This window comes from Chiloscyllium plagiosum, unplaced genomic scaffold, assembly GCF_037043375.1.
Source record: "Chiloscyllium plagiosum isolate Xiang-an unplaced genomic scaffold, Cpla_swu_hap1 HiC_scaffold_6, whole genome shotgun sequence".
Taxonomy (NCBI): Eukaryota; Metazoa; Chordata; class Chondrichthyes; order Orectolobiformes; family Hemiscylliidae; genus Chiloscyllium; species Chiloscyllium plagiosum.
In genome coordinates, this window is record NW_028270144.1 from 107,854,031 (window position 1) to 107,877,900 (window position 23,870).

The 23,870-nt window shown below is 40.3% G+C and overlaps 1 protein-coding gene across 1 annotated transcript in view; it reads right to left on the reverse strand.

The window, feature by feature from the left end:
- Nucleotides 1–1,900: 1,900 nt before the first annotated feature.
- The window catches only part of p4ha3 (prolyl 4-hydroxylase, alpha polypeptide III), an 84,368-nt gene continuing 62,398 nt past the window's right edge, over nucleotides 1,901–23,870 (reverse strand). The window contains exons 9-13 of the mRNA XM_043692211.2: nucleotides 22,691–22,850; nucleotides 19,905–19,967; nucleotides 15,648–15,716; nucleotides 5,720–5,816; nucleotides 1,901–2,484 (exon numbers count right to left, since the gene is read on the reverse strand). Coding sequence (XP_043548146.2) covers nucleotides 2,414–2,484; nucleotides 5,720–5,816; nucleotides 15,648–15,716; nucleotides 19,905–19,967; nucleotides 22,691–22,850 — 460 coding nt within the window. The 3' untranslated portion in view covers nucleotides 1,901–2,413. The remainder of the gene's footprint in view (nucleotides 2,485–5,719; nucleotides 5,817–15,647; nucleotides 15,717–19,904; nucleotides 19,968–22,690; nucleotides 22,851–23,870) is intronic.

Consider the following 23,870-nt stretch of genomic DNA (forward strand, 5'->3'; position numbering starts at 1 on the left):
TGATACCCCGCTTAGCGGACGGTTCCCTTTTTCCCTTTCGCTGGTCCCTGGAGGGTTTCTTATATTTAAGCATTTTTATTACTCCAGTATTTGGTCAGTTGTATAAGGCTAATTTTGTGTATTTATTGGAAAGGATAAGGCAGGACCTCCAGCGATGGGGAGACCTACCAATTTCCTGGTTGGGTAGAATAGCATTAATCAAAATGAATATCCTGCCCCGTCTCCTATATCCTATGAGAATGCTTCCGGTGATGCTGCCGAGGACGGCTTTATGTAAATTATACGGCTGGCTGAGTTCCTTTATCTGGAATTATAGGCGGCCCCTCATTAAGCTGAAGAAGCTACAGCTTCCACAGGCAAGGGGTGGATTGGACTTCCCAGACTTTAGGAAATATCAGTTAAGTTCCCTATTAAGTTACATAGCTGATTGGGTCTTGTCTGATCCACAATCAATCTGGTTGGACATCGAGGCTTCTCAAGTAAAATACCCACTTATTAACCTTTTATTCTCAGACAAGAGGAAAATCATTACAGATCACTGTAAAAACCCTATAATACTAAATACAATCAAGGCTTGGAATATAATGCGGCAAAATGAGGGTAATTCACATAAAACATCCCCCTATGCACCGATAGTGGGAGCATGGGGATTCCAACCGGGGTTAACAGATGCCACTTTTAAACTCTGGAGATCCAGGGGTATCTCATGTCTAGGGGATTTATTTAAAGATGGGGTCCTGATGTCTTTCGGACAGCTGCGTCAGAAATTCGGATTACCCAATGAAGACCTCTTTCGATACTTCCAAATTCGAGATTATATACAGAAGAAGACTATGTTATTAGATAGTCTTTATAAATCCGATAGAGAATGTAGTGTCCTACGACCAGTGGGGGTATCTTCCGTCAGTAATATTTATCATTTACTACATGATGAAGTATCGGGAGATATGGATAATCTGCTTAAAACATGGGATCAGGATCTGGGACTAGAAATCTCCACAGAAACGTGGAATGATATCTGGGAAAATGCTAGAAGAATTACTATTTGTAACAGAACCCAGGCTATCCAGCTGAAGATACTTCATAGGGCCCATATAGCACCAGTTCGATTGGCAAAATTTAAGGCAGGAGCATCTCCAATGTGTCCTAAATGCAAAATAGAGGTGGGCATTCTTGTACATTGCTTATGGACCTGTCATAAGATCTGTAGATATTGGACTAAAGTAGCAAGTACCCTGACAGAAATTTTAGGAACGGAAATTAGAGTGGACCCTGTATCTCTTCTCTTGGGCTTTTCGAACTTTCCCTCCCTGGACACGTACGGGAAGAGACTATTTTCTATTCTTTCTTTCTGTGCAAGGAAAAATATTTTGGTGAACTGGGCAGCTGAGGGCCCCCCTGGACTTTCAAATTGGCACAGACTAATTATGGAATGTATTCCCCTTGACTTCCTTACAAATATGGTGCACCGAAAGACTGAATTATTTTATAAAATATGGCAGCCCTTTTTGAATTACATAAATACAGATATTTCGGCTATCCTAACAAGGGCTTTTATTTAATTGAGATTACAAACCTGGCTGGTCCGCGGCCCCTCGGGGGAGGAATCCCGCACGAATACGGGTTTTATTATATCTGATGCTAACACATCCCGAGCATGTAAGAGACTTAAATATACACCCTGGTTAGTTGTAGGTTAGATTAGTAGATAGTTGAGTTTTGTTTTTTTTTTGTCAAATTTTGGCTATTGTATATTTGAGCTAATTGTATATCAATGTTTATATCTGAGAGTTTTGTTTATTTTTGTAAACTTGTAAAAATGTTAAATTTCTAATAAAAATATCTATTAAAAAAAAATGTTTGCATCTCAAAATCAAGAGAAACAGAGACTTGGTTCCCCCTTATTTTCCTTTAATTTTCCAAGGAAATTCTCCTCAGAATTGAATGATGCAGTGCAAAAATTTGCTACAGTGAACTGATTTCACAAAATACGTCTTCTTGGCTTCATTTGTTTGGAGTTAATTTATTGTCCTCTTGTCTTTGCTTCAGCTTTTCCATATTGGATGTGGTTGACACCAAATTCCCTTCAGCAGAAATCAATTACCTCGGCACAGTCAGTGTTGAAAATGAATGGAAATTTGCAGCAATGTGTCCTGGTTTTGGGATTGAGGGGGGGAGGGGTAGCATTGCCACTAATGAAGAGCTTTATTGCCTGGAGTTAACAACTGCTCAGCTCCACTCTTCAGATACTACTCAGTGCTGAACTATATTTTGGCTGCAGGCCAGGCTGCCTCACTGCTGTCCAAACAAAGCTTGGATTCCCAGTCATTATTTTAGAAACATATGGCGCTACCCGTCTCCATGCACAGCACAGGTTCTTGTACTCCAAGAGGTCCCATGATGAAGAGGTCGTTTACTCATCTGGGTCAGCTCCACATTTCCTTTGAAACTCCTGCCCATGTTCTCGGATCCACTTGTTAGCCACTGAAAAGGTTTTTATAAGAAAGAAAAATTGCTAAAAGGCTTCACATCAAATACTCTACTACTGCTCAAAAATACCAGCAATGATTAGACTTGATGGTTTTTCCTAACTTTAGAAAAATAGCAAAAGCTAAGAAAAGAAACACTAATATTAATTGTATTAATTTTCTCCCAAATAACCTGCTAAACTTAAGTTAAATTAACTTTTATTCCACAGCTCAGTAATAAGTTGCCATTACGTTGTATTTTTATATCGTTTAACTCAAATTATGGAATTATTCCTTTTAGTGAAAAACAAAACTTTTATCAGTAATAATGTATTATTAGTATATGTTAGTTTGTTGTAGTAATGTCTGGGCTATGTATCACCTCATTCATTGACCCAGTGTTCATGTCACTGTTCTTGTATCTAAATAAGGGGAGGCAATGGCCTAGTAATATTATTGCTAGACTATTAATCCAGAAACTCAGCTTATGTTCTGGGGACCTGGGTTCAAATCCCATCACGGCAGATGGTGGAATTTGAATTCAATGAAGAATCTGATACTGATGACCATGAAACTATTACTGATTGTTGGAAAAAACCCATTGGAGTCACTAATGTTCTTTTAGGGAAGGAAACTGCTGTCCTCACCTGGTCTGGCCTACACGTGACTCCAGAGCCACAGCAATGTGGTTGACTGACTCTTAACTGTCCTCTTGGCAATTAAGAATGGGCAATAAATGCTGGCCTAGATGGAGATGCCCATGTTCTATGAGTGAATAAAAATGAGACAATTAGGTTGCGTTTCACAACTAAGGGATTTTCCAGCATTGCCTGGGAGCACATCAGGAGTGACTATCTCTTTCTGCAATCTCTCAGACTAAATAAACAAGCTCTCTGTGATCTATCGCTCCTCTTCCGAAATATCTGTCATATTTTGGCTTTGCGAAGTGAGCTGATACTGTCAAAAATAAAATCACACAAGACCAGTTATCGTTCAACTTGGTGTTGTGTGATTTTTAACTTTGTCCACCCCAGTCCAACACTGGCACCTTCACATCACAGTCAAAACTGACCATGGATGTAAATTATTTGGTAGAAAGGCAGGAGGCTGGAAGAACACAGCAAGCCAGGCAGCATGAGGAGGTGGAGAGGCTAGTACAATTGCAACATTTAAAAGGAGTATGGATAGGTATATGAAGAGGAAGGGTTTGGAGGGGTATGGGCCGGGTTCTGGCAGGTGGGACTAGATTGGGTTGGGATATCTGTCGGCATGGACTGGTTGGACTGAAGGGAATGAATGGGTGGGGGAGGGGCTGAGAAGGGAGTCAGGTGATGGGAAGGGAGGGTTTTTGAAATTGGAGAACTCCATGTTGAGCCCTCTGGGCTGTAGACTGCCCAGGCAGAAGATGAGGTGCTGTTCCTCCAAATTGCAGTCTGATTCACTGTAGCAATGGAGGAGTCTGAGGATGGTCATGTCAGAGAGGGGATGGAAAGGGGAATTGAAATGGGCAATGACTGGGAGGTCAGGGTGGCCCGTGTGGGCCCGGCTGAGATGCTCGGCGAAACATACCCTGAGTTTAAATTACTTGGCTGTCTGGGTAGAGAGACCAATGGAATGTCACACCCAAAGATGCAAAGGGAACATCAAGCAAAAAACCTTCAGAGGATGAAATCACAAGTCAAAATAGGTTACACTGTGATTTCTTGTGACTACAAATATAACAAGAGGCTGATAATCCCTTGCTCAATGGCAAACCACCACCTGCAGGTTATGTTAGAAACTGCAGGCATAGTTTGTGTTCTTCTCTTTGACGAATAAACAAGAACATGGGTTAACAAGCCAGTTTCAACTCTGTCAGAGTTTACTAGTTGGACTGAGGTTCTCATGTGTGAACTAGATTGAGTTCAAGTGTCAGGGCACTGTGAAGGTTACAGTCAAATAAGCAGAAGTGCTAGAAGTCAGTTAGCTGTGGTATACATGTAGTGAAGGAACAATGAAATATTTCCAAGTCAGGATGCGAGTGGTTTAGAAGGGAAATTACTTATACTGTTGCTGGGTCAGAATCTTGGAACTCATTCCCTAATGGCATTGCGGGTGCAATGACACCAAATGGGCTGTAGTGGTTAAAGAAGGCAGTTCGTCACCATCTCCTCATCAGCAATTAGGGATAGGCAATAAATGGTGGCCCAGCTAATGAAGCTCACAACCCTTGAATGATTTTTAAAAAACTGATAAAATAATATGAATCATTTTTTGCACTAGACACATCTCTATTATTAATCATGTAACTAGCATCTGTTCTGGTTATCTTAATTTCATTACCCCTTTAAAAAACTTTCACAATCCTATACAGAGTCATAGAGCCATAGAGATGTACAGCACAGAAACAGACCCTTCAGTCCAACCAGTCCATGCCGACAGATATCCCAACCCAATCTAGTCCCACCTGCCAGAACCCGGCCCATACCTCTCCAAACCCTTCCTCTTCATATACCCATCCAGGTGCCTTTTAAATGTTGCAATTGTACTAGCCTCTACCACTTCCTCTGGCAGTTCATTCCATACACGCACCACCCTCTGTGTGAAAACGTTGCCCCTTAGGTCTCTTTTATATATTTCTCCTCTCACCCTAAACCTATGCCCTTTACTTCTGGAATTCCCCCCTCATGATTTTGTAAACCTCTATAAGGTCACCCCTCAGCCTCTGACGCTCCAGGGAAAACAGCCCCAGCCTGTTCAGCCTCTCCCTATAGCTCAAATCCTCCAACCCTGGCACATCCTTGTAAATCTTTTCTGAACCCTTTCAAGTTTCACAATATCTTTCCGATAATATTCCAATAGTGGTCTAACCAATGTCCTGTACAGCCGCAACATGACCAACATGACCTCCCAACTCCTGTACTCAATACTCTGACCAATAAAGGAAAGCATACTAAATGCCTTCTTTACTATCCTATCTACCTGCGACTCCACTTTCAAGGAGCTATGAACCTACACTCCAAGGTCTCTTTGTTCAGCAACACTCCCCAGGACCTTAGCATTAAGTATATAAGTCCTGTTAAGATTTGCTTTCTCAAAATGCATCACCTCGCATTTATCTGTATTAAACTCCATCTGCCACTTCTCAGCCCATTGGCCCATCTGATCCTGTTTGTTTCTAGCTGTTGTGGTGAGCTCAATTGTCTGTGCATTGTCATTTTTAAGGAAGGTATAGAGCAAGTAGCTCACAATTACTTGAATCAAGCACCTACCCCATTTGTCTCCAACAAGCACTGGACAGCCAGCATGAAGGGTGTCTGAATTGCCTTGTCCATTTTTGTGGAGGTTCCACCAAAACAGGGCTGCATTCTAAATGAATAAGGAACAATTTATTGTGAATGCAATGTGAAGAAGGTTAACGAATCTGTATTCAAACAGGATATGTAAGATGAGTTATTTTTGCACCTTGCTTGCTTTCATGGGGATAGTAAATTATCACAATTATAATCATAAATTAACATCATTTCACTTCTAACAACTGTGAATGCTGAAAGTAAATTATACTTTAAAATACAAAGCAAGTTATTTTGGATGCCAATGAATCAGTTTGAAACATCAAAGACTTGAGGGATGATTGTTGCTTTTTTTTTGTGGGGGGGGGGGGGGGAAGGTTGTTGGGTGCTGACTTTATTTGGAGGCTTAAAATCCCCAGAGAGTCTCATTATATCTGGGACTGGTGTCTGATCATGTGGGGGAGAAGGAGCCAGTCACTGCAAGACTGTTTGAAGCACAATCAGAACATTTGGTACCTACCTTAGAAAGCAATAGGATATTAAATCATGGGAATTAAGTCTATCATTCTATTGTACCAAATGGAATTGATGCCAACCTACAGTGAAAGATCTGCTTTGACTCAAATTATAAATGATGGTGTTCCTGATTCCTTAAGTGCAGTTGCAATATGGCACTAATTTAACATGCAGGCTTTAGCAAATAAAACCAGTAAAGGTCTTTAACTTAAAATGACCAAAAGAAAGTACATTAAACCTAAAAACCTTTGGATTGCACGTTAAGAGAATATCTGCTTCATTATGTAGATGTTTGTTAATAAATTGTTTCCATTTCAAAAAAACGTCTAACTTCACAGTTGTATCAAATGTGATGTAAGGTGTGTGTGTTTTATATATATGTATATTTATATATATATATATATATATATTCAATATCATTTATTTTAGGGTTTGCATATGAGCTAGTGGCATGTGGATTTTGATCTGTGTGCCAGAAAGTATTTAATAATTAACTCACAAATATTCCTGTAGCCATGATGATTTATTTTTAAAAATACAAGAGTTCCTGGAATGGAATGAAATTTTGTATTCATTGAGAGTTTTTGAGCCAACAAAACGATTCTTGGTTTTTTTGATTAAGGTTAACACTTCAACATTGGGCTGTTTTGCAGAAATTTTGGCTGAAGGTAAATCTGTTGAACATTTGCTCCTGAAAAAGGAAATGTTTCAGAATTGTTATGAAAAAGATTACCTCAGTTTAGCTTCAAAGTCATGAACCAGAAGTGTTTGGTGACAATTCTGAACAAATTCTTTGAAACTGAGAAAGTTTAAGTTCAGCTGTATGAAGGCTCTAGCAAGAGGATATCAGATTCTCAAGATGGGAAATTGAAGCCACAGTTAAATTAAGCCTTGTAGATGTGAAAGACAAGGGACATTTGTCATACATGTAATTTTTTTAGATACATTCATGGGCTATGGGCATTGTTGGTTGGCCACATTTATTGCGCACCCCTATCTGCCCTATAGAAGGTGGTGGGAGCTGCCTTCTTGAACTGCGATAGTCCATGTTCTGTAGGTTGATCCACAATAGCCTTAGGGAGGGACTTCCAGGATTCCGACTAGAAACACTGAAGAAACAGTGATAGATTTCCAAGTCAAGATGGTAAAAGCTTAGTAGAGACTTGCAGGTGGTGGTGAGCCAATGTATCCACTGCCCTTGTCCTTCTAGATGGCAGTGGTGGTGTGTTTGGGATGTGCTAAGGATCCTTGTTAAGTTTCAGTATGGCACCTTATAAATGGAACACACTGCTGCTCCTGACTTCAGTAGTGGAGTGAATGGATGTGTGAGGAGGTAGTGGAAATCAAGCAGACCGCTTTGTTCAGAATTGTGTCAAACTTCTTGAATTTTATCGCAGCTGCACCCATCAGACAAGTGGGGAGTATTCCATCACACTCTTGACTTGTGCCTTGTGGATGATGGCCATGCTTTGGGGAGACAGGAGGTGAGTTACTCGCTGCAGTATTCCTAGCCTCTGATCTGCTCCTGTAGCCATTGTTTTAATATAGCTAGACCATACCAGGATGTTGATAGTGGGGGATTCAGAGATGGTAACACCACTGACTATCAAGGGGCAATGGTTAGATTGCCTGTCATTGGAGACAGTCATTGCCTGATATTTGTCCAGCCTGAATGTTACTTGCCACTTTTCAGCCTAATCCTGGATATTGTCCAGATCTTGTTGCTTTTGAACATGGACTGCTTCGGTATCTTATGAGTGGCAAATGGTGCTGAATATCGTGCAATTAGTGGCGTGTACCCCCTATTCTGACCTTACAATGAAGGGAAGGTCATTGATGATTCAGCTGAAGATGGTTGGACCTAAGATACTACCCTGAAGAACTCCTGCAGAGATGTCCTGGAGCTGAGGTGATTGTCCTCAACAACCACAACCATCTCCCAAGGTGTCAGATATGACTCCAATGAATAGACAGTTTTTCCTCTGATATGCTATGATTCCAGTTTTGCTAGGGCTCCTTGATCCCATTCTCAGTCAAATGTAGCTTTAGTGCCAAGGGCTGTCATGTTCACCTCACCCTCCGGAATTCACCTCTCTTGTCCATGTTTGAACCAAGGCTGTAATGAGGTCAGGAGCTGAGTGGCCCTGGTAGAACCCAAACTGGGTGTCACTGAGCAGGTGCTGCTTGGTAGCACTGTTGATGACACCTTTCAGGTTTTTACTGTTGATCAAGAGTAGACTGATGGGGAGGTAATTGGCCAGTTTGGATTTGTCCTGCTTTTTGTGTACAGGACATGTTTGCGCGATTTTCCATTGTTGGCTAGATGCCAATGTTGTAACTGTACAGGAACAGATTGGCTAGGGGAGTGGCAGGTTCAGGAGAACAGGTCTTCAGTACTATTGCTGGAATACTGTCAGGGCCAATAGCTTTTGCAGTATCCAGTGCCATCAATCAGTTCTTGACATCACATGGAGTGAAATGAATTGGCTAAAGGCTGGCATCTGTGATGCTAAGGGACCTCTGGAGCAGGCTGAGATGGAGGCCTCTGCATAGTTTAGTTTATTCTATTTTATTTTCATTTCTTTTGTGTAATAAACATCTGCTTTATGATTGGAATAAAATCTGCAGCATTGTGTGTTTATGTTTCAGTGAAAGTCTGCTTCATTTAAACCAAGAAGAAAAAAAACATGATCTATCAGGCCAGATTTTTGTCTGAAATGTGATTTGTCCAGTAATAACATCAGCTGGGATTATATCAGCACATAGGATTTTTCCAGTTCTTGGCCAGGTTATGAAAATATGGATTAAAGTAAATAATTTGCACATGTAACATCTTGGAATTAGAGTGAGATCTGGGTGACTCACAGACCAGTGGTGTCATTGACAAATCAGCATTCGACTAAACTTTATACAATATACAGACATTCCTATGTGAAGGAATAATTCCATCAGGCAGATTTGGAGAACTTTCAAAAATTAAATAGTTCAAAGTGTAAGAAATTTGAATTCTTTCCATTATTATTGATTTAATTTTATTGTCTCATCTATTAACATGAAATCAAAGCAGGAAGAGAATTGAAACAATACCTGAGGTATAGTTCTTAACATGGTTTAAGGATGTAATCTATCATTATGTCAGAGCATTTTATTACACTTTAAACTTCAGCAAAGAACTTGTGACTAGATTGAAAATGTAAAGTTAACATAGTCTTACCAGACCATAGGACTGGTCTCTCATTAAAGAGAGACAACTGGTAGAGGTTTAACCAAAGGGTCACCAAGCCTTGGGTGAGAGGAGAGGTTGAGAAGGGGAGTCCTTCATGGGTCAGTTATTGATAATGTATAGTTTGATAAACCAGCAGAAAATAAAAGGATAAGAACAGCCTCAAATAAAGACTGCAGCATAACAAGTGTTGTTACAGTTAATAGTATCTTCTACTGGTGCTAATGATTCTTGCAGTACAGATTGAATAGCCAGAGGACTAGATGCTGACATTTCTAAAGCTGATCTGCTTGTCAATTCAAGACATAGCCTCAGCCATGTTTAGTCCCACACTGTATCCAGCAGATGTTTGAGGTAACCATTCAATGAAATCACTACATCTGGAACAGGACTCTTGCTATGACCAATTTGATACAGATAAACTGTGTCAAGGTGGAATGCAGCATATCGAAATGCATTTGACTGGTACTGGAACGCCCTAGCATCTAATAGCACTTCCCACATTCAGACTCCAGCCCCTAGAAAGCATAGATGTTTTGGCCCATTAAAACTTAGCATTACTCATGCCTTGTTGAGTGGTTTCAGAGGGTATGCTTTTCCCATGACAAAATGGAATCACGTTCACATTGATCCAATGTCTGCAATCCAGCTTGATCTTCTCAACATGAGTTAATCATGTTGCAGTATTCAATGTGCAAACTGGCTGCTGTTCTTCATTTCCACATTCTATATCTGTTACTTTAACTTTCGCTTCACTTTTTCTGCTTTTCGTTTCACAGATTCTTAATAGTTAATGTGTATTTGTAAGCATAAAATTATTTACACTGAACTTTATTTGATATTTTTAATTAAATTTAATTCTATTTGATTTTTGTTTCAGATTTCAGCATTTGTCTTGCAAAATTGTCCTTGTTACTACGTCAGACCTATATATTCCACAACCATGAATTTACAGAATTTGACTGAAAATGATTATAAACCATTATTAGAAGATCTTGTGAAAGTAATTACCACCAACGTCAGGCTTTATGTGAATTCTGACAGATTGGGTTTCACTTATATGAACTCGTTTTTTCCAATAAACTTTCCGCTCCATCTCAGACATTTTGACATTTCTCAAAGCCAGATGTTTCTTTTTGCTGCCAGCACTTGGGGTGGGATGTTTTAACACTGCAAAAGTAAACTGTGGTTTTATTGTGGTTCGAAATCCTAAAGTAAATGCTCAGAGATCCCAAGAAGAATGATTGGAGTCAGAATAATAGACCAACCTGATCAGCAATGGCATGGAATGTTTTACTGCGCCCCTTGCTGCTAAAAGGAAGCTCAAGCAATTCAGATATCAGCTATACCAGTAATTCAGAAACCAGCAGATTCAATCTGCACACTTAGAGTCATAGAGATGTACAGCATGGAAACAAACCCTTTGGTCCAACCCATCCATGCCGACCAGATATCCCAACCCAATCTAGTCCCACTGCCAACACCCGGCCCATATCCTTCCAAACCCTTCCTATTCATATACCTATCCAAATGCCTTTTAAATGTTGCAATTGTACCAGCCTCCACCACTTCCTCTGGCAGCTCATTCCATACACGTACCACCCTCTGCGTGAAAAAGTTGCCCCTTAGGTCTCTTTTATATCTTCCCCCTCTTACCCTAAACCTATGCCCTCTAGTTCTGGACTCTCTGACCCCAGGGGAAAGACTTTGTCTATTTATCCTATCCATGCCCTTCATAATTTTGTAAACACCTATAAGGTCACCCCAGCCTCCAACATTCCAGGGAAAACAGCCCCAGCCTGTTCAGCCTCTCCCTATAGCTCAAATCCTCCAATCCTGGCAACATCCTTGTAAATCTTTTCTGAACCCTTTCAAGTTTCACAACATCTTTCTGATAGGAAGGAGGCCAGAATTGCACGTAATATTCCAATAGTGGTCTAACCAATGTCCTGTACAGCTTCAACATGACCTCCCAACATCTGTACTCAATACTCTGACCAATAAAGGAAAGCATACCAAATGCCTTCTTCACTATCTTATCTACCTGCGACTCCACTTTCAAGGAGCTATGAACCTGCACTCCAAGGTCTCTTTGTTCAGCAACACTCCCCATTAAGTGTATAAGTCCTGCTAAGATTTGCTTTCCCAAAATGCAGCACCTCGCATTTATCTGAATTAAACTCCATCTGCCACTTCTCAGCCCATTGGCCCATCTGATCAAGATCCCGTTGTATCTGAGTTAACCTTCTTCGCCTTCCACTACACCTCCAATTTTGGTGTCATCAGCAAACTTATTAACTATACCTCTTATGCTCGCATCCAAATCACATATATAAATGACAAAAAGTAGAGGACCCAGCACTGTTCCTTGTGGCTCTCCACTGGTCACAGGCCTCCAGTCTGAAAAATCAACCCTCCACCACCACCCTCTCCTCTACCTTTAAGCCAGTTCTGTATCCAAATGGCTAGTTTTCCCTGTATTCCGTGAGATCTAACCTTGTCGAATGCCTGACCAAAGTCCATATAGATCACATCTACCGCTCTGCCCTCATCATTCCTCTTTGTTATTTCTTCAAAAAACTCAATCAAGTTTGTGAGACATGATTTCCCACACACAAAGCCGTGTTGACTATCCCTAATCAGTCTTTGCCTTTCCAAATACATGTACATCCTGTCCCTCAGGATTCCCTCCAACAACTTGCCCACCACCGACGTCAGGCTCACTGGTCTGTCGTTCCCTAGCTTATCCTTACCACTCTTCTTAAACAGTGGCATCATGTTAGCCAACCTCCAGTCTTCCGGCACCTCACCTGTGACCATCGATGATACAAATATCACAGCAAGAGGCCCAGCAATCACTTCTCTAGCTTCCCACAGAGTTCTAGGGTACACCTGATCAGGTCCTGGGGATTTATCCACCTTTATGCATTTCAAGACACCCAGCACTTCCTCCTCTGTAATATGGACTTCTACATTTCCAATTAGGAACTGAATTACTTTGAATTTGATATAATATTAAATTCAGCACAAGAAAAAGAGATGGCTCTATTCAATTATTTGCTTTAAACTGATGGAAGAATTGAAAATATGAAGTTAAGATTTCACCAAATACTCATTCTAGTCGAAACATTTGAAGTGGTATTCTGAAAGTAAAATCGGTGATTCAGTTAAAACGATATGATATACTTTTCAAAAAGTAACAAGAATTTTGAAACAGTGTAAGTAATTTAGGATATTTTAACATTTGGAGAAGTTTTTGATTGCATTCAGTTAGAGAAGACTTCACAAGTATGAGAAGTCACACTCAATATTACACCTGTGACAGAATCTGTATTGTTGAGATTATGGGTTTAGGGGCAGATGCCAAGAACTAAAATGGGAGCAACTAAAGTATTTGAGTACAAATCTATGAATTTAGTGAGTGGGAAGTTTAAAGTATTAATTTGTTCTTAAAACCTAATCTAGCCTGTAATGAGCAATAACTAAAAAGTACTGTGTAAACCAATGAAGATTACTTCTTTCTGCAGCTAAGACAGGGTAAAATCGCTCTACTGTGACAGCTGAGTAGTTAATATGAAAAATAAAGAACATGAAAGCATGGGAAGGGTTAAAGCATGAAGACCACTGGGAATCAGGATGGGATAACCATAGTGGAATATTCTTACACCAATTAGCAGAGTAAGGTTAAGGCTGAAAGGTCACTATGGCGAGATGAGATAACACAAGTAATAAAGCAAGTTTCTCTGTTAAGTGTTATTATGACAGGATTAGGACCGTAAATATTTGGGATATGACATTAAAATATCTAATTAATAGTTAGTAGAGTCAGCTTGAGACAGGAGACTACTGTATTAGATGGAATAGCTGAATATTTATCATGATAGGTTAGTCTGCAATGAAAGATCACTGTAGCAGAAGTGATAATAAATGTCTAACCGTGACATTAGAATAACATCAAGTAGAGTGTACAACTAAAGAGATAATGCGAACTAACATCACTGGTTTATTGTGTAGCTAGAGTGAGGTACTTTGATTAATATAGTTGGACATGCTGATAAGCGAACAGAAACATGATAAAAAAAAATTAAAATCCACAGACCCTGAGGTTCATGGGCATTCGAGAATCAGCTTTCTCAGTGTCACGGTTTTTTGTTTGCAAATAAAAGACCTACTTCTTGTAGAACTCTCTGCATCTCCTGGTGGTTCTCTATATTTTCTCCACAACATTAATTAGCTCAATGGTTGAATCTAGTTTCTCTGGGTCCAGTTCAGCTGACCACAAATATAGGTTTCTTCAATGCAGCCGAGGCAAAGGAGTGCTGCTAAGGAAATGGAGTATAAAACTAACATTTTAGTGAGTGAGGTGTTTGATGAAAGGGGGCAGACAGTGTAACACATTAGGGAGGGAAAGTATGGATTCTTTGTATGAGGAGGCAGTGACCCCACGTAGGACAGGATGTTCTGATTTGGTCAGAGGTCAGGAACAGATGAGTGTATCTGAAAGTGAAGCAGGCAAGGGGACCCAGAGGGCAGTGCAAGAATGACTACCAATGCAATTGCCCAATAGGTTAGAGATTCTTTCAGTTTGTTTGGATAGAGCTGCAGTGTGAATGAAGAAGCTGAGCATTGGCGCCATCGTACAGAAAGCCATTGGAATGATTGTTCTTAAAATGGTTTGAGAGACATTGCCTCCAAAAACGAATAGGCTTTGATTATGTTTAGAGAATTTACAAGCGGACAAAGTACATATAGTAAACATGGCTTTCTGATTTGTTACTTCTTTAAAAAAAAGGTTTACAGGAAAACACCATACTTGGGAGAGAAATCCTTCAGTATTAGTTCTTAGCTGAAGATATATGTATACAGTAGTTGCTCCTAAAAAAAGGGGGAAGATACTGTAGTTTAGATTGGTTAAAAATAGATTACCACATAGTAAGGTCTACAATAATAGCTCCAGATCAGAAATGTTTGGGCAAAACCCTGGAGAAGTTATTTGAGAAAGTTTAAGGTCAGGTGTGAAGACTGCAGGAAGAGACTATCAGACTCTCTAATCTAACAGTTGAAGTCACAACTAAATTAGATCTGTAGACATGATTGAGAAGGAGATTCTGTTAGGTTTAAGTACTATAATGGAGTGTTTTTAGAATCTGCAAAGCATTGTTGTTTTAGAATTTATAGAAGAGTGTAACTTTTGGGATTAATGGAATTGTATTTTATTGTGTATTTCTAAATCTTTACATTTGCATTATATGTAAATAGATTGGGTTATTCTATTTTAGCTTAATTTCTTTTATGTAATAAAATTCTGTTTTATCATTAAAATCAAATCTGTTACATTGCATTCTTTTATTTCAGTAAAGTATCATCACATTAAAACTGAAAAAAAATCATGACCAAGAAACCAGATTTCACTCTTAGGTCTGATTTGTCCTGTACTCATATCATAAATTGTTAAAATTGCCATTTAGGTTTCTATTACAAAAAAGAACCACGGAGGCTGCTGCTCATGTCCGTCATTAAGAATGTAGTTCCACCACTGAGTCAATCACACAAGAAAACATCTTTAATATATAAAATAAAGCTGAGCAAAAATGAAGCTTAATTTAATAGTTAAGCCTGCTGTGTGATTATACCACGAAGGTCAGCCAAACATTAGAGGAACTAAGCTTTCCATTGGCATTGAGAATGATCTGGCGTGTAATGTAATGCCAGTAAACATGGAATTATTATGACTAACCTCTCTTTAAATACAGATTAAGAGGATGCATAAAAAATCTCTTACTTCTTGGTTCTAAATCTGTTGACTCCAAGCTAAGGCACAGTTCCAAATATATTGGTCACCCTCCAATATTTGTCCATTGCTCACTTACAAGCCTTGTCAGTGATTGCTGGCAGAATCTTGTCCATGGTGGGCACTGAATGCAAGCCCACTCTTGTCCTTGTCTAATGACCACATACCACTTACAAGGGTTGCTGGAAAATGATCATGGACTACTATCTGATTTTCCAGTATTTAACTCAATAGCACACCAAGGTAAATTGTTCAGCCCCAACTGACCGTCTGTATGGCTGAGGTTCAGACGAGATAAATATCAATTTATAACTATGTCTATACTAATATAGTGAATACCACCAACCACATCTCAAAATAAGATAAATCCCACTCACCTTGACAACAGGAACACTGAAGTTCGCGTAAATGAAAGCAGTTGACCCGCCAGCTTCCACTGCACTTAACTATAATAAAACACAAGGTTGGCCTTATCAAAACGCCTTCAGCATAAATGTTACGCGACTTTCATAAATATGAAGGGACAGGGTAAACCACCACAGTGGGATGGTCTTCCTTATTTGGTGTATATGGATTTTAGTGAGGCGTTTGATAAGGTTCCCCATGGTAGACTACTGCAAACAATACGGAGGTATGGTATTGAGGGTGAGTTGGAGGTTTGGATTAGGAGTTTGCTGGCTGGAAGAAGACAGAGGGTAGTCGTTGATGGCAAAGGTTCATCTTGGAGTGTCGTCACTAGCGGTGTTCCGCAAGGATCTGTTTTGGGACCATTGCTGTTTGTCATTTTTATAAATGACCTGGAGGAGGGGCTAGAAGGTTGGGTGAGCAAGTTTGCGGATGATACGAAAGTCGGTGGAGTTTAGATTACTTTACAGTGTGGAAACAGGCCCTTCGGCCCAACAAGTCCACACCGACCCGCCGAAGCGTAACCCACCCAGACCCATTCCCCTACATTTACCCCTTCACCTAACACTACGGGCAATTTAGCATGGCCAATTCACCTGACCTGCACATTTTTTGGATTGTGGGAGGAAACCGGAGCACCCGGAGGAAACCCACGCAGACACGGGGAGAATGTGCAAACTCCAGACAGTCGGTCGCCTAAGACGGGAATGGAACCCGGGTCTCTGGCGCTGTGAGGCAGCAGTGCTAACCACTGTGCCACCGTGCCGTCCACTGTTGTTGACAGTGAGGAAGGATGTGTCAGCTTACAGCGGAATATAGATAAGTTGCAGTGCTGGGCAGAAAGGTGGCAAAGGGAGTTCAAAGTAGGTAAGTGTGAGGTGATTCACTTTGGTAAGAGTAACAAAAAGATGGGGTACTGGGCTAATGGTCGGATACTTGGTAGTGTGGATGAGCAGAGGGATCTTGGTGTCCATGTACACAGATCTTTGAAAGTTGCCACCCAGGTAAATAGTGCGGTGAAGAAGGCATATGGCGTACTGGCTTTTATTGGTAGAGGAATTGAGTTCCGGAGTCCTGAGGTCATGTTGCAGTTGTATAAGACTCTGGTGCGGCCGCATCTGGAGTATTGTGTGCCGTTTTGGTCGCCATACTATAGGAAGGATGTGGAGGCACTGGAACGGGTGCAGAGGAGGTTTACCAGGATGTTGCCTGGTATGGTAGGAAGATCGTATGAGGAAAGGCTGAGGCACTTGGGATTGTTTTCATTGGAGAAAAGAAGGTTTAGGGGTGACTTGATAGAGGTGTACAAGATGATTAGGGGTTTAGATAGGGTTGACAGTGAGAATCTTTTTCCACGTATGGAGTCAGCTATTACAAGGGGGCATAGCTCTAAATTAAGGGGGGGTAGGTATAGGACAGATGTTAGGGGTAGGTTCTTTTCTCAGCGAGTCATGAGTTCATGGAATGCTCTGCCAGTAGCAGTGGTGGACTCTCCCTCATTATGGGCATTTAAGCAGGCATTGGATAGGCATATGGAGGATAGTGGGCTAGTGTAGGTTAGGTGGGCTTGGATCGGTGCAACATCGAGGGCCGAAGGGCCTGTACTGCGCTGTATTCTTCTATGTTCTATGTTCTATGTTCTATTTGTTATTTCCATATCATTACATCAAACCAAATTGCACAGCCTAATTGAAGAGACAGATTAAAGTTGGTTACCACTTTGATTAAGCTGCACCATTTTCAATGTTAAGTCAGTCAGTCTTCACAGAGATTAAACAAACACACACACTGCTGGTTTTGGTCACAGTGCAGCTATATCATTACCTTTCCAGAGCCAACGAGTGTTCCAAGACATGACTCTATGACTCTATGAAAGGCAATGCGTATTGGCTCATATACAATTTAGAAGACCACAGGATTAACGTACACTACTGAACTCAATATGTTCCTATATCAGGCTTGAACAACATCACAAATTAATACCTTTGCTTTAGCTATTGCATTTGGAATGGATGAGGAAGCCTTGATTTTGAAGAAAGAATGCAAAATTATTATGTTTAACTTCTATACCTGCAGATAAATAATTGTATATAAATGAATACATATATGCAGAATTCTGGTAGACTATGGAAGGCAGTACACCCACGCCAAATCACATTGTAAACACACAGAGCAACTTTCAGAATGGACAGAAAATTGAGTGCCTGTGTCAAAGATCCATCAAATATTTGCTGGATCTCCCATTAGTGTTTGCACAAGACAAACTGAAATGTTCATCATTCCAACATTTAATGTCCATGCCCAAAATCTGTGATTTCCTTTCTGGAACATTCTGCTTATCTCTGTTCCTTCCACTAGCTCCTTAAAATCTCTATCAGTAAACTTTAGGTCATCTCTTTTTTGTGCTCATTTCATCACAAAAATGAAATCTTTGAAGGAGGGCATTCAGTCTATCATAACTGCTGGCCAACAAGTAGTCTTCCAATTTATTCCCACATTCCACCTCCTGGCTGGCTTCCTGATCCATTACAGAACTCCAAGCATATATCCAAATACTTCCTACATTTTTTGTGTGCATCTGTGTCCACCAACAGGCCTAGCCGTCCAACATTTCACAGCCCCACCTCTCTCAGGGTGAAAATAATTCCCCTCAAATCCTATCTACTGATCCTACCTTTTTCTTTAAAGCTATATCCCCTCGCTATGGGCTTATTGACTAGGGAATAGGAACTTCCTATCCATACCTTGTCACTTATTGAGGAGCTTTGATACATTTCACTATGCCAAATGAATGCAAGTTTTTTATTTGAGAAACAAAAAAGAAAAAATTCCATGAGTGCAATTTTATATCCTAAAGTCTTCTGTAAGGTGAGAGGGTGAGCATTTACTGTACTTTCCAAGACATTGGGTTGTTTTGTATTGGGGAGATGGTGGCATAGTGGCAATAATCACAGATCTAGTAATCCAGGAGGCCCAGGCTAATAATCTGCAGGCATGGGTTCCTACCATAAAATGAAACTTAACCACACAGACCACCCAAAGATCGTGAAGCAGGGTTTCTTTATTCTGCTGGCATTAGGCAAATACAAACATGTGGGTTGAACATGGATAACACAGTATTTATATGGAATTAAGCACGCGCTTTACATTTCGCTGAAAAAAATCTTTGCCTGTCTGATCCTTCTCCCCACAAGGCCTCCTTCCCACAAAGTTGTCCCATTTTCTCTGTTTAGGTGCCCTAGCAGCCCTGCTTCATGCCCTCCCTCATGATTCATAAACAAGAACTCCTTCCCATAATTTAGAACCAAACCAATCACAGTGCTCCTGATAAAGTCCACACCAAGGTCAGGTTGGAAATAACTTTAAACATATTTCTTCACATTTACAAATCTCATCCATGTTTACCTCTCAGCAATGTATCTACTTAATTGAGCTCCTTTGAATATTGAGCCAGTACTTTTGACTATTTATGCAGGAAATTCCCCAGTCACTTCCCTGTCACTGTCCCATTCTTTGAATCACATTTGTAAATACTCCAGATTCTTATTTCTCCAATCTCACCTCAGAATTTACAATCACCTATGTTAGATTCTCACAACAACCTTTCAGCTCACTGACCTGGCCAGTTACGTATCTTTGTGCTGTTGCACATCATTTAGCACAATTAGCTGCACAGAAGTTTTGGTGTCACTGCGAATTTGGAAAACATTCCTTTCTCCCAATTGTTCATAACATGATCTATAAGGGAGGCAATAGCCTAGCAGTATTGTCATTGACCTATCAATCCAGACAGTCAAATAATATTCTGGGGACTTGGGTTCAAATCCCACCGTGGCAGATGGTGGAATTTGAAGTCAATAAAACAATCTAGAATTAACAGTCTAATGATGACCATGAAACTGTTGAAAATCCCATCTGGTTTGCTATTGTCTTTTAGGAAAGGAAACTGCCATCCTTATCTTGTCTGACCTACATGTGACTCCAGACTCTAAAATGCTCTCCAGGCAAAAGGAATGGGCAATAAATGCTGGATTGGCCAGTGATACCTACATTCCCTGAATGAATAAAAAAACCCAGCAACATCGACCCTGTAAAACTCCACTGAAAAATGCCTCTACTCTCATGTAAATGGGGGCAGGAACAAAGAAAAGACATTTCCATTGTCCTCAAAAGCTTAACAAATCTGAGAGTAGATGCATTTTTATCAACAGAATATGATCAGTACTTACATATATCATGAATGTTGCCACTCTGTTTCCAGACTTCAGTTTATACAATGGGCTGTTCGGGGACTAATGCAAACCAAAAAGAAATTAACTTTGAACAAACATTTTGACCATTAAATATTTTGACTATGAAGTAAATATGTGACATGAACCAGCTGAATGAAACAAACTAAAGAATTAAAACCAATTTCAAATGTAGCATATGTCATTCACAAAGATATCCTGCATAAACTATTAGCTTGCTATTATTTGTATGTGCATCACTGGCTAGGCCATCATCTGTTACCCACCCCTAATTGTCACACAGAAGGTAGTGGTGGGCTGGCTTCTTCAGTCACTGCAATCAAGTGGTTTAGATACATGCACAATGCTCTAAGGAAGGGCATTCCAACATGTTGCCAGAGTGACAGTGAAGGAATGATGATATATTTCTAAGTCTGGATGGTGAGCAACTTGGAGGGAAACTTGGTGGTGGTGTTCCCAGTATCTCCTGCCCTCATCTTTCTGGGTAGTAGTGGTCATGGGTTGGAAAGTGCTGTCCAAAGATCCTGGGGGAGCTGCATCTTGTAGATGGTACACACTGCTGCTACTGAACGTCAGAGATGGAGGGAGCGGATGTTTATAGATGTGGTACCAATCAAAAAGGCCGCTTCAACTAGGATAGTGTCAAGCTTCTTAAACATTGTTGGAACTGCACTTAATCAGGTGAGTGAGGGATATTCCGTCACACTACTGACTTGTGCCTTGTAGATGATGGATAGGCCTTGGGGAGTCAGGAGGTGAGTTATTCACTGCAGTATTCCCAGTTTCTGACTTGCTCTTGTAGCCAGAGTATTTATATGGTGAGTCCAGTTAATGGTGATGCCCAGGATGTTGATGAGAGTTTTCAATAATGGTAATGCCATTGAATGTCCAGAGGCAATGGTTAGATTCTCTCTTGTTGAAAATGGTCATTGCCTGGCACTTGTGTATCAGGCGAAGCCTAGGTGTTGTTGGATCTTGCTGCATTTAGCCATGGACTTCTTCAGTAATAAGCAGTCACATATAGCATTGAATATTGTGCAGTTTTTAAAAATTCATTCATGGGGTCCAGGGAGTTTTGGCTAATCCAGTCTTTATTGCCTCTCCCTAAATACCCTTGAAATATGGTAGTGAGCTGCTTTCTTGATCCTGTTGAAGTCCATGAGGTGTTATGTACATTGCTGTTAGGGTGGTAGTTCCAGGATTTTCACCCAGCGACAGTAAAGAAATGGTAAATTAGTTGCAAGTCAGGATGGTATGACCCTTAGAGGAGAGCTTGCATCATGTGAACATTTCACCTCTGAATTTATAATGGCAAGAAGGTCATTGATAAAGCAGCTGAAGATGGCTGGAGCTAGGACTCTCCACTGAGGAACTCCTGCAGAGATGTCCTGAAGCTGAAATGACTGATCCCCATCTACCACAACCATCTTGCTTTGTGCCAGATATGACTCCAATCAGCAGAGCTTGTCACTTGATTCCCAATGATAGTGGTTTTGCTCGGGCTCCTTGATGCCACATCAAGTCAAATGCAATTTTGATGCCAAGAGTAGTCATTGTCACTTCCTCTCTTGAGTTCAGCTTTTTTTCATGTTGGGATTAAAGATATATTAAGGTCACAATCTGAGTGGATCTGGTGCAACTTGAAGTGAACAGTAGTGAGCAGGTTATTGCTGAATGCAGTTTGATATCACTGGCAATGACCTTTCTATCACTTTGGTGCTTACAGAAAAGGGAGATTTGTTTTGTTTTTGCCTTAGCTCAGAGAACTTTTAAAATAATTGTAGATTTACATTGACCTCTCTGAGAAAGAAGTATTACTTCACCCATAATTGTCTTACATACATTCTGTGCAAGTGCAAGCTTATCTGAGCAAAACTGTTAACATAAGCCAATACCCACTATAATATGCTACACATCGTACAATAATCTAATCATTTACAGCATACATGAGCTGCATCACATTCGTTACATAATACAAGCATTGTGATGGACATAAAACTCAATATCTACTATAACACATGATCACATGTCAAACATACCCCAATACACCTTAACACTACATAAATTGTAGTACACAAGTACTTCAATATCTATCTAAACTATTGAGCTTTCAACAATGTACATCTTCATAAGAGGACAAAGTCTACATTGCTATTGTTCACCACTCTTCCATATGACCATGAAGCTTTACTCATTGACTAAAGGCATCTCTGGACACTGGAAAATATTCACCAGTGGTCTCTCCAAGGCTATCTAAATTCAAAGTGGGCAAACAAATTCCAGCCTCTTCACTGAAGCCAATTTCTCTGTTACTGCACCCATGATCATATTATTATTTTCACAACTCATGAGTTTCACCTGATCTCAAGGAGGACAGGCATAGCATTTTAAGGACAAACTGAAGGCCTCATTGAAAAGGGACCAATTGATGTTGGTACATGAGAAGAATTTGTTGCAAATCATGCCATGTAGTGGCACATCAGCCAACAAGTGGCAGCATAGTTGGCCGCAGAAATTCTACTGTAGTGAAGTAAAAGAAGTGGAAGATGGGAGTGCAGAATCTTGGCTTGAGCACCCCTCACTCTGCCCAAAGACCCATGGCACTAGGATTCGCCAGCTTGGTCAGCTGAGAAAGCACAAATCATGGCAGATTTCATTCCAGTTTCAAGGGACTGTCAATAATAAACCAAATTGTAATAGAAATATAATGCAATAAAACACATCTACATGCTGTGATATATTCCATAATAGACTATTGTTTTCACCGTTGCATGGTCAAAGTGTGGCTCATAGTGACCTCCAATCCCATAGTTGACTACTTGGAGATACTCTGCATAAGGCGGCTGCACATTTAAGCCAGTAAGATGTGAAATGCGTTGATCCAACTTTCTGATCACTGGATCCACAGTGTCTTTGAGCCAGGCACTGAGAAAGAACACACAAATATATTCATGGTTACTGAAAAAAATGAACAAACAATGATAGCTCCTATTATGTGGTGAGCATAAAAATGAGTGAGCCATGATGAAGGGGGTGAAAATGATTAGGAGAAAGGGCTTTAAATGATAACCCCAAATACCAAAAACATATGAAGACCTTTGTGAAAACAGAAGGAATAAAACATTAATTGTTGAAAGAAGTAATTGATGATTGAAACTTATATTAGGAATGAAATAGTTCATAGTTAACAAAAGAGCTTACATTTCTATTATACAATCTCAATGTAATTCAGAGTCAATTAATTACATTTGAAGTAATTGTGTTAGCGCAGATATCGCAGTCTTCAATTTCAATGTTTTTTGTATATTTCCTTTGCAATCCACTTGCAGCAATGCTGTTTTGTTCCCCACTTGCAATGGTCATTCTGAATCTGCTTTGCCACTTGCTTCTCTCCTTCAACAGCCTTTCCATATTTTTGACCAGGTCTCTACCTCCCACCCCATACCTCTCATATCTTCCCATCCCTGTTCCTATGAAGTGTGTCAGGTTGAAACTGCCCTACGACTTTTGCTCTTGTTCTTACCAGCCTTGACATTAAAATCACAAAAGAAATTGCATGTCTCTATTGTGACATCCAAGAACCCAGCCAGATGTTAGACTTAGAGGTAGGTGAGCACTTTGTCGATAGTGACCATAATTCGGTTATGATTAAAAAAGCAATAGGCAGGGATAGGTATATACCACAGGGAAAGAGGCACAACTTGGAGAAAGGCAATTATGATGTGATTAGGCAAGATTTAGGATGCATAGGATGGGGAGGGAAACTGCAGGGGATGGACACACTTGAAATGTAGAGCTTTTTCAAGGAAAGGTGACTGCAGGTCCTTGATAAATATATACCTATCAGGGAGGAAGGTAGTTGTCAAGTGAGGGAGCCATGGTTTACCAAAGATGATGAAGTTCTTGTCAAGAGGAAGAAAAAGGCTTATGTGAGGATGAGGCGTG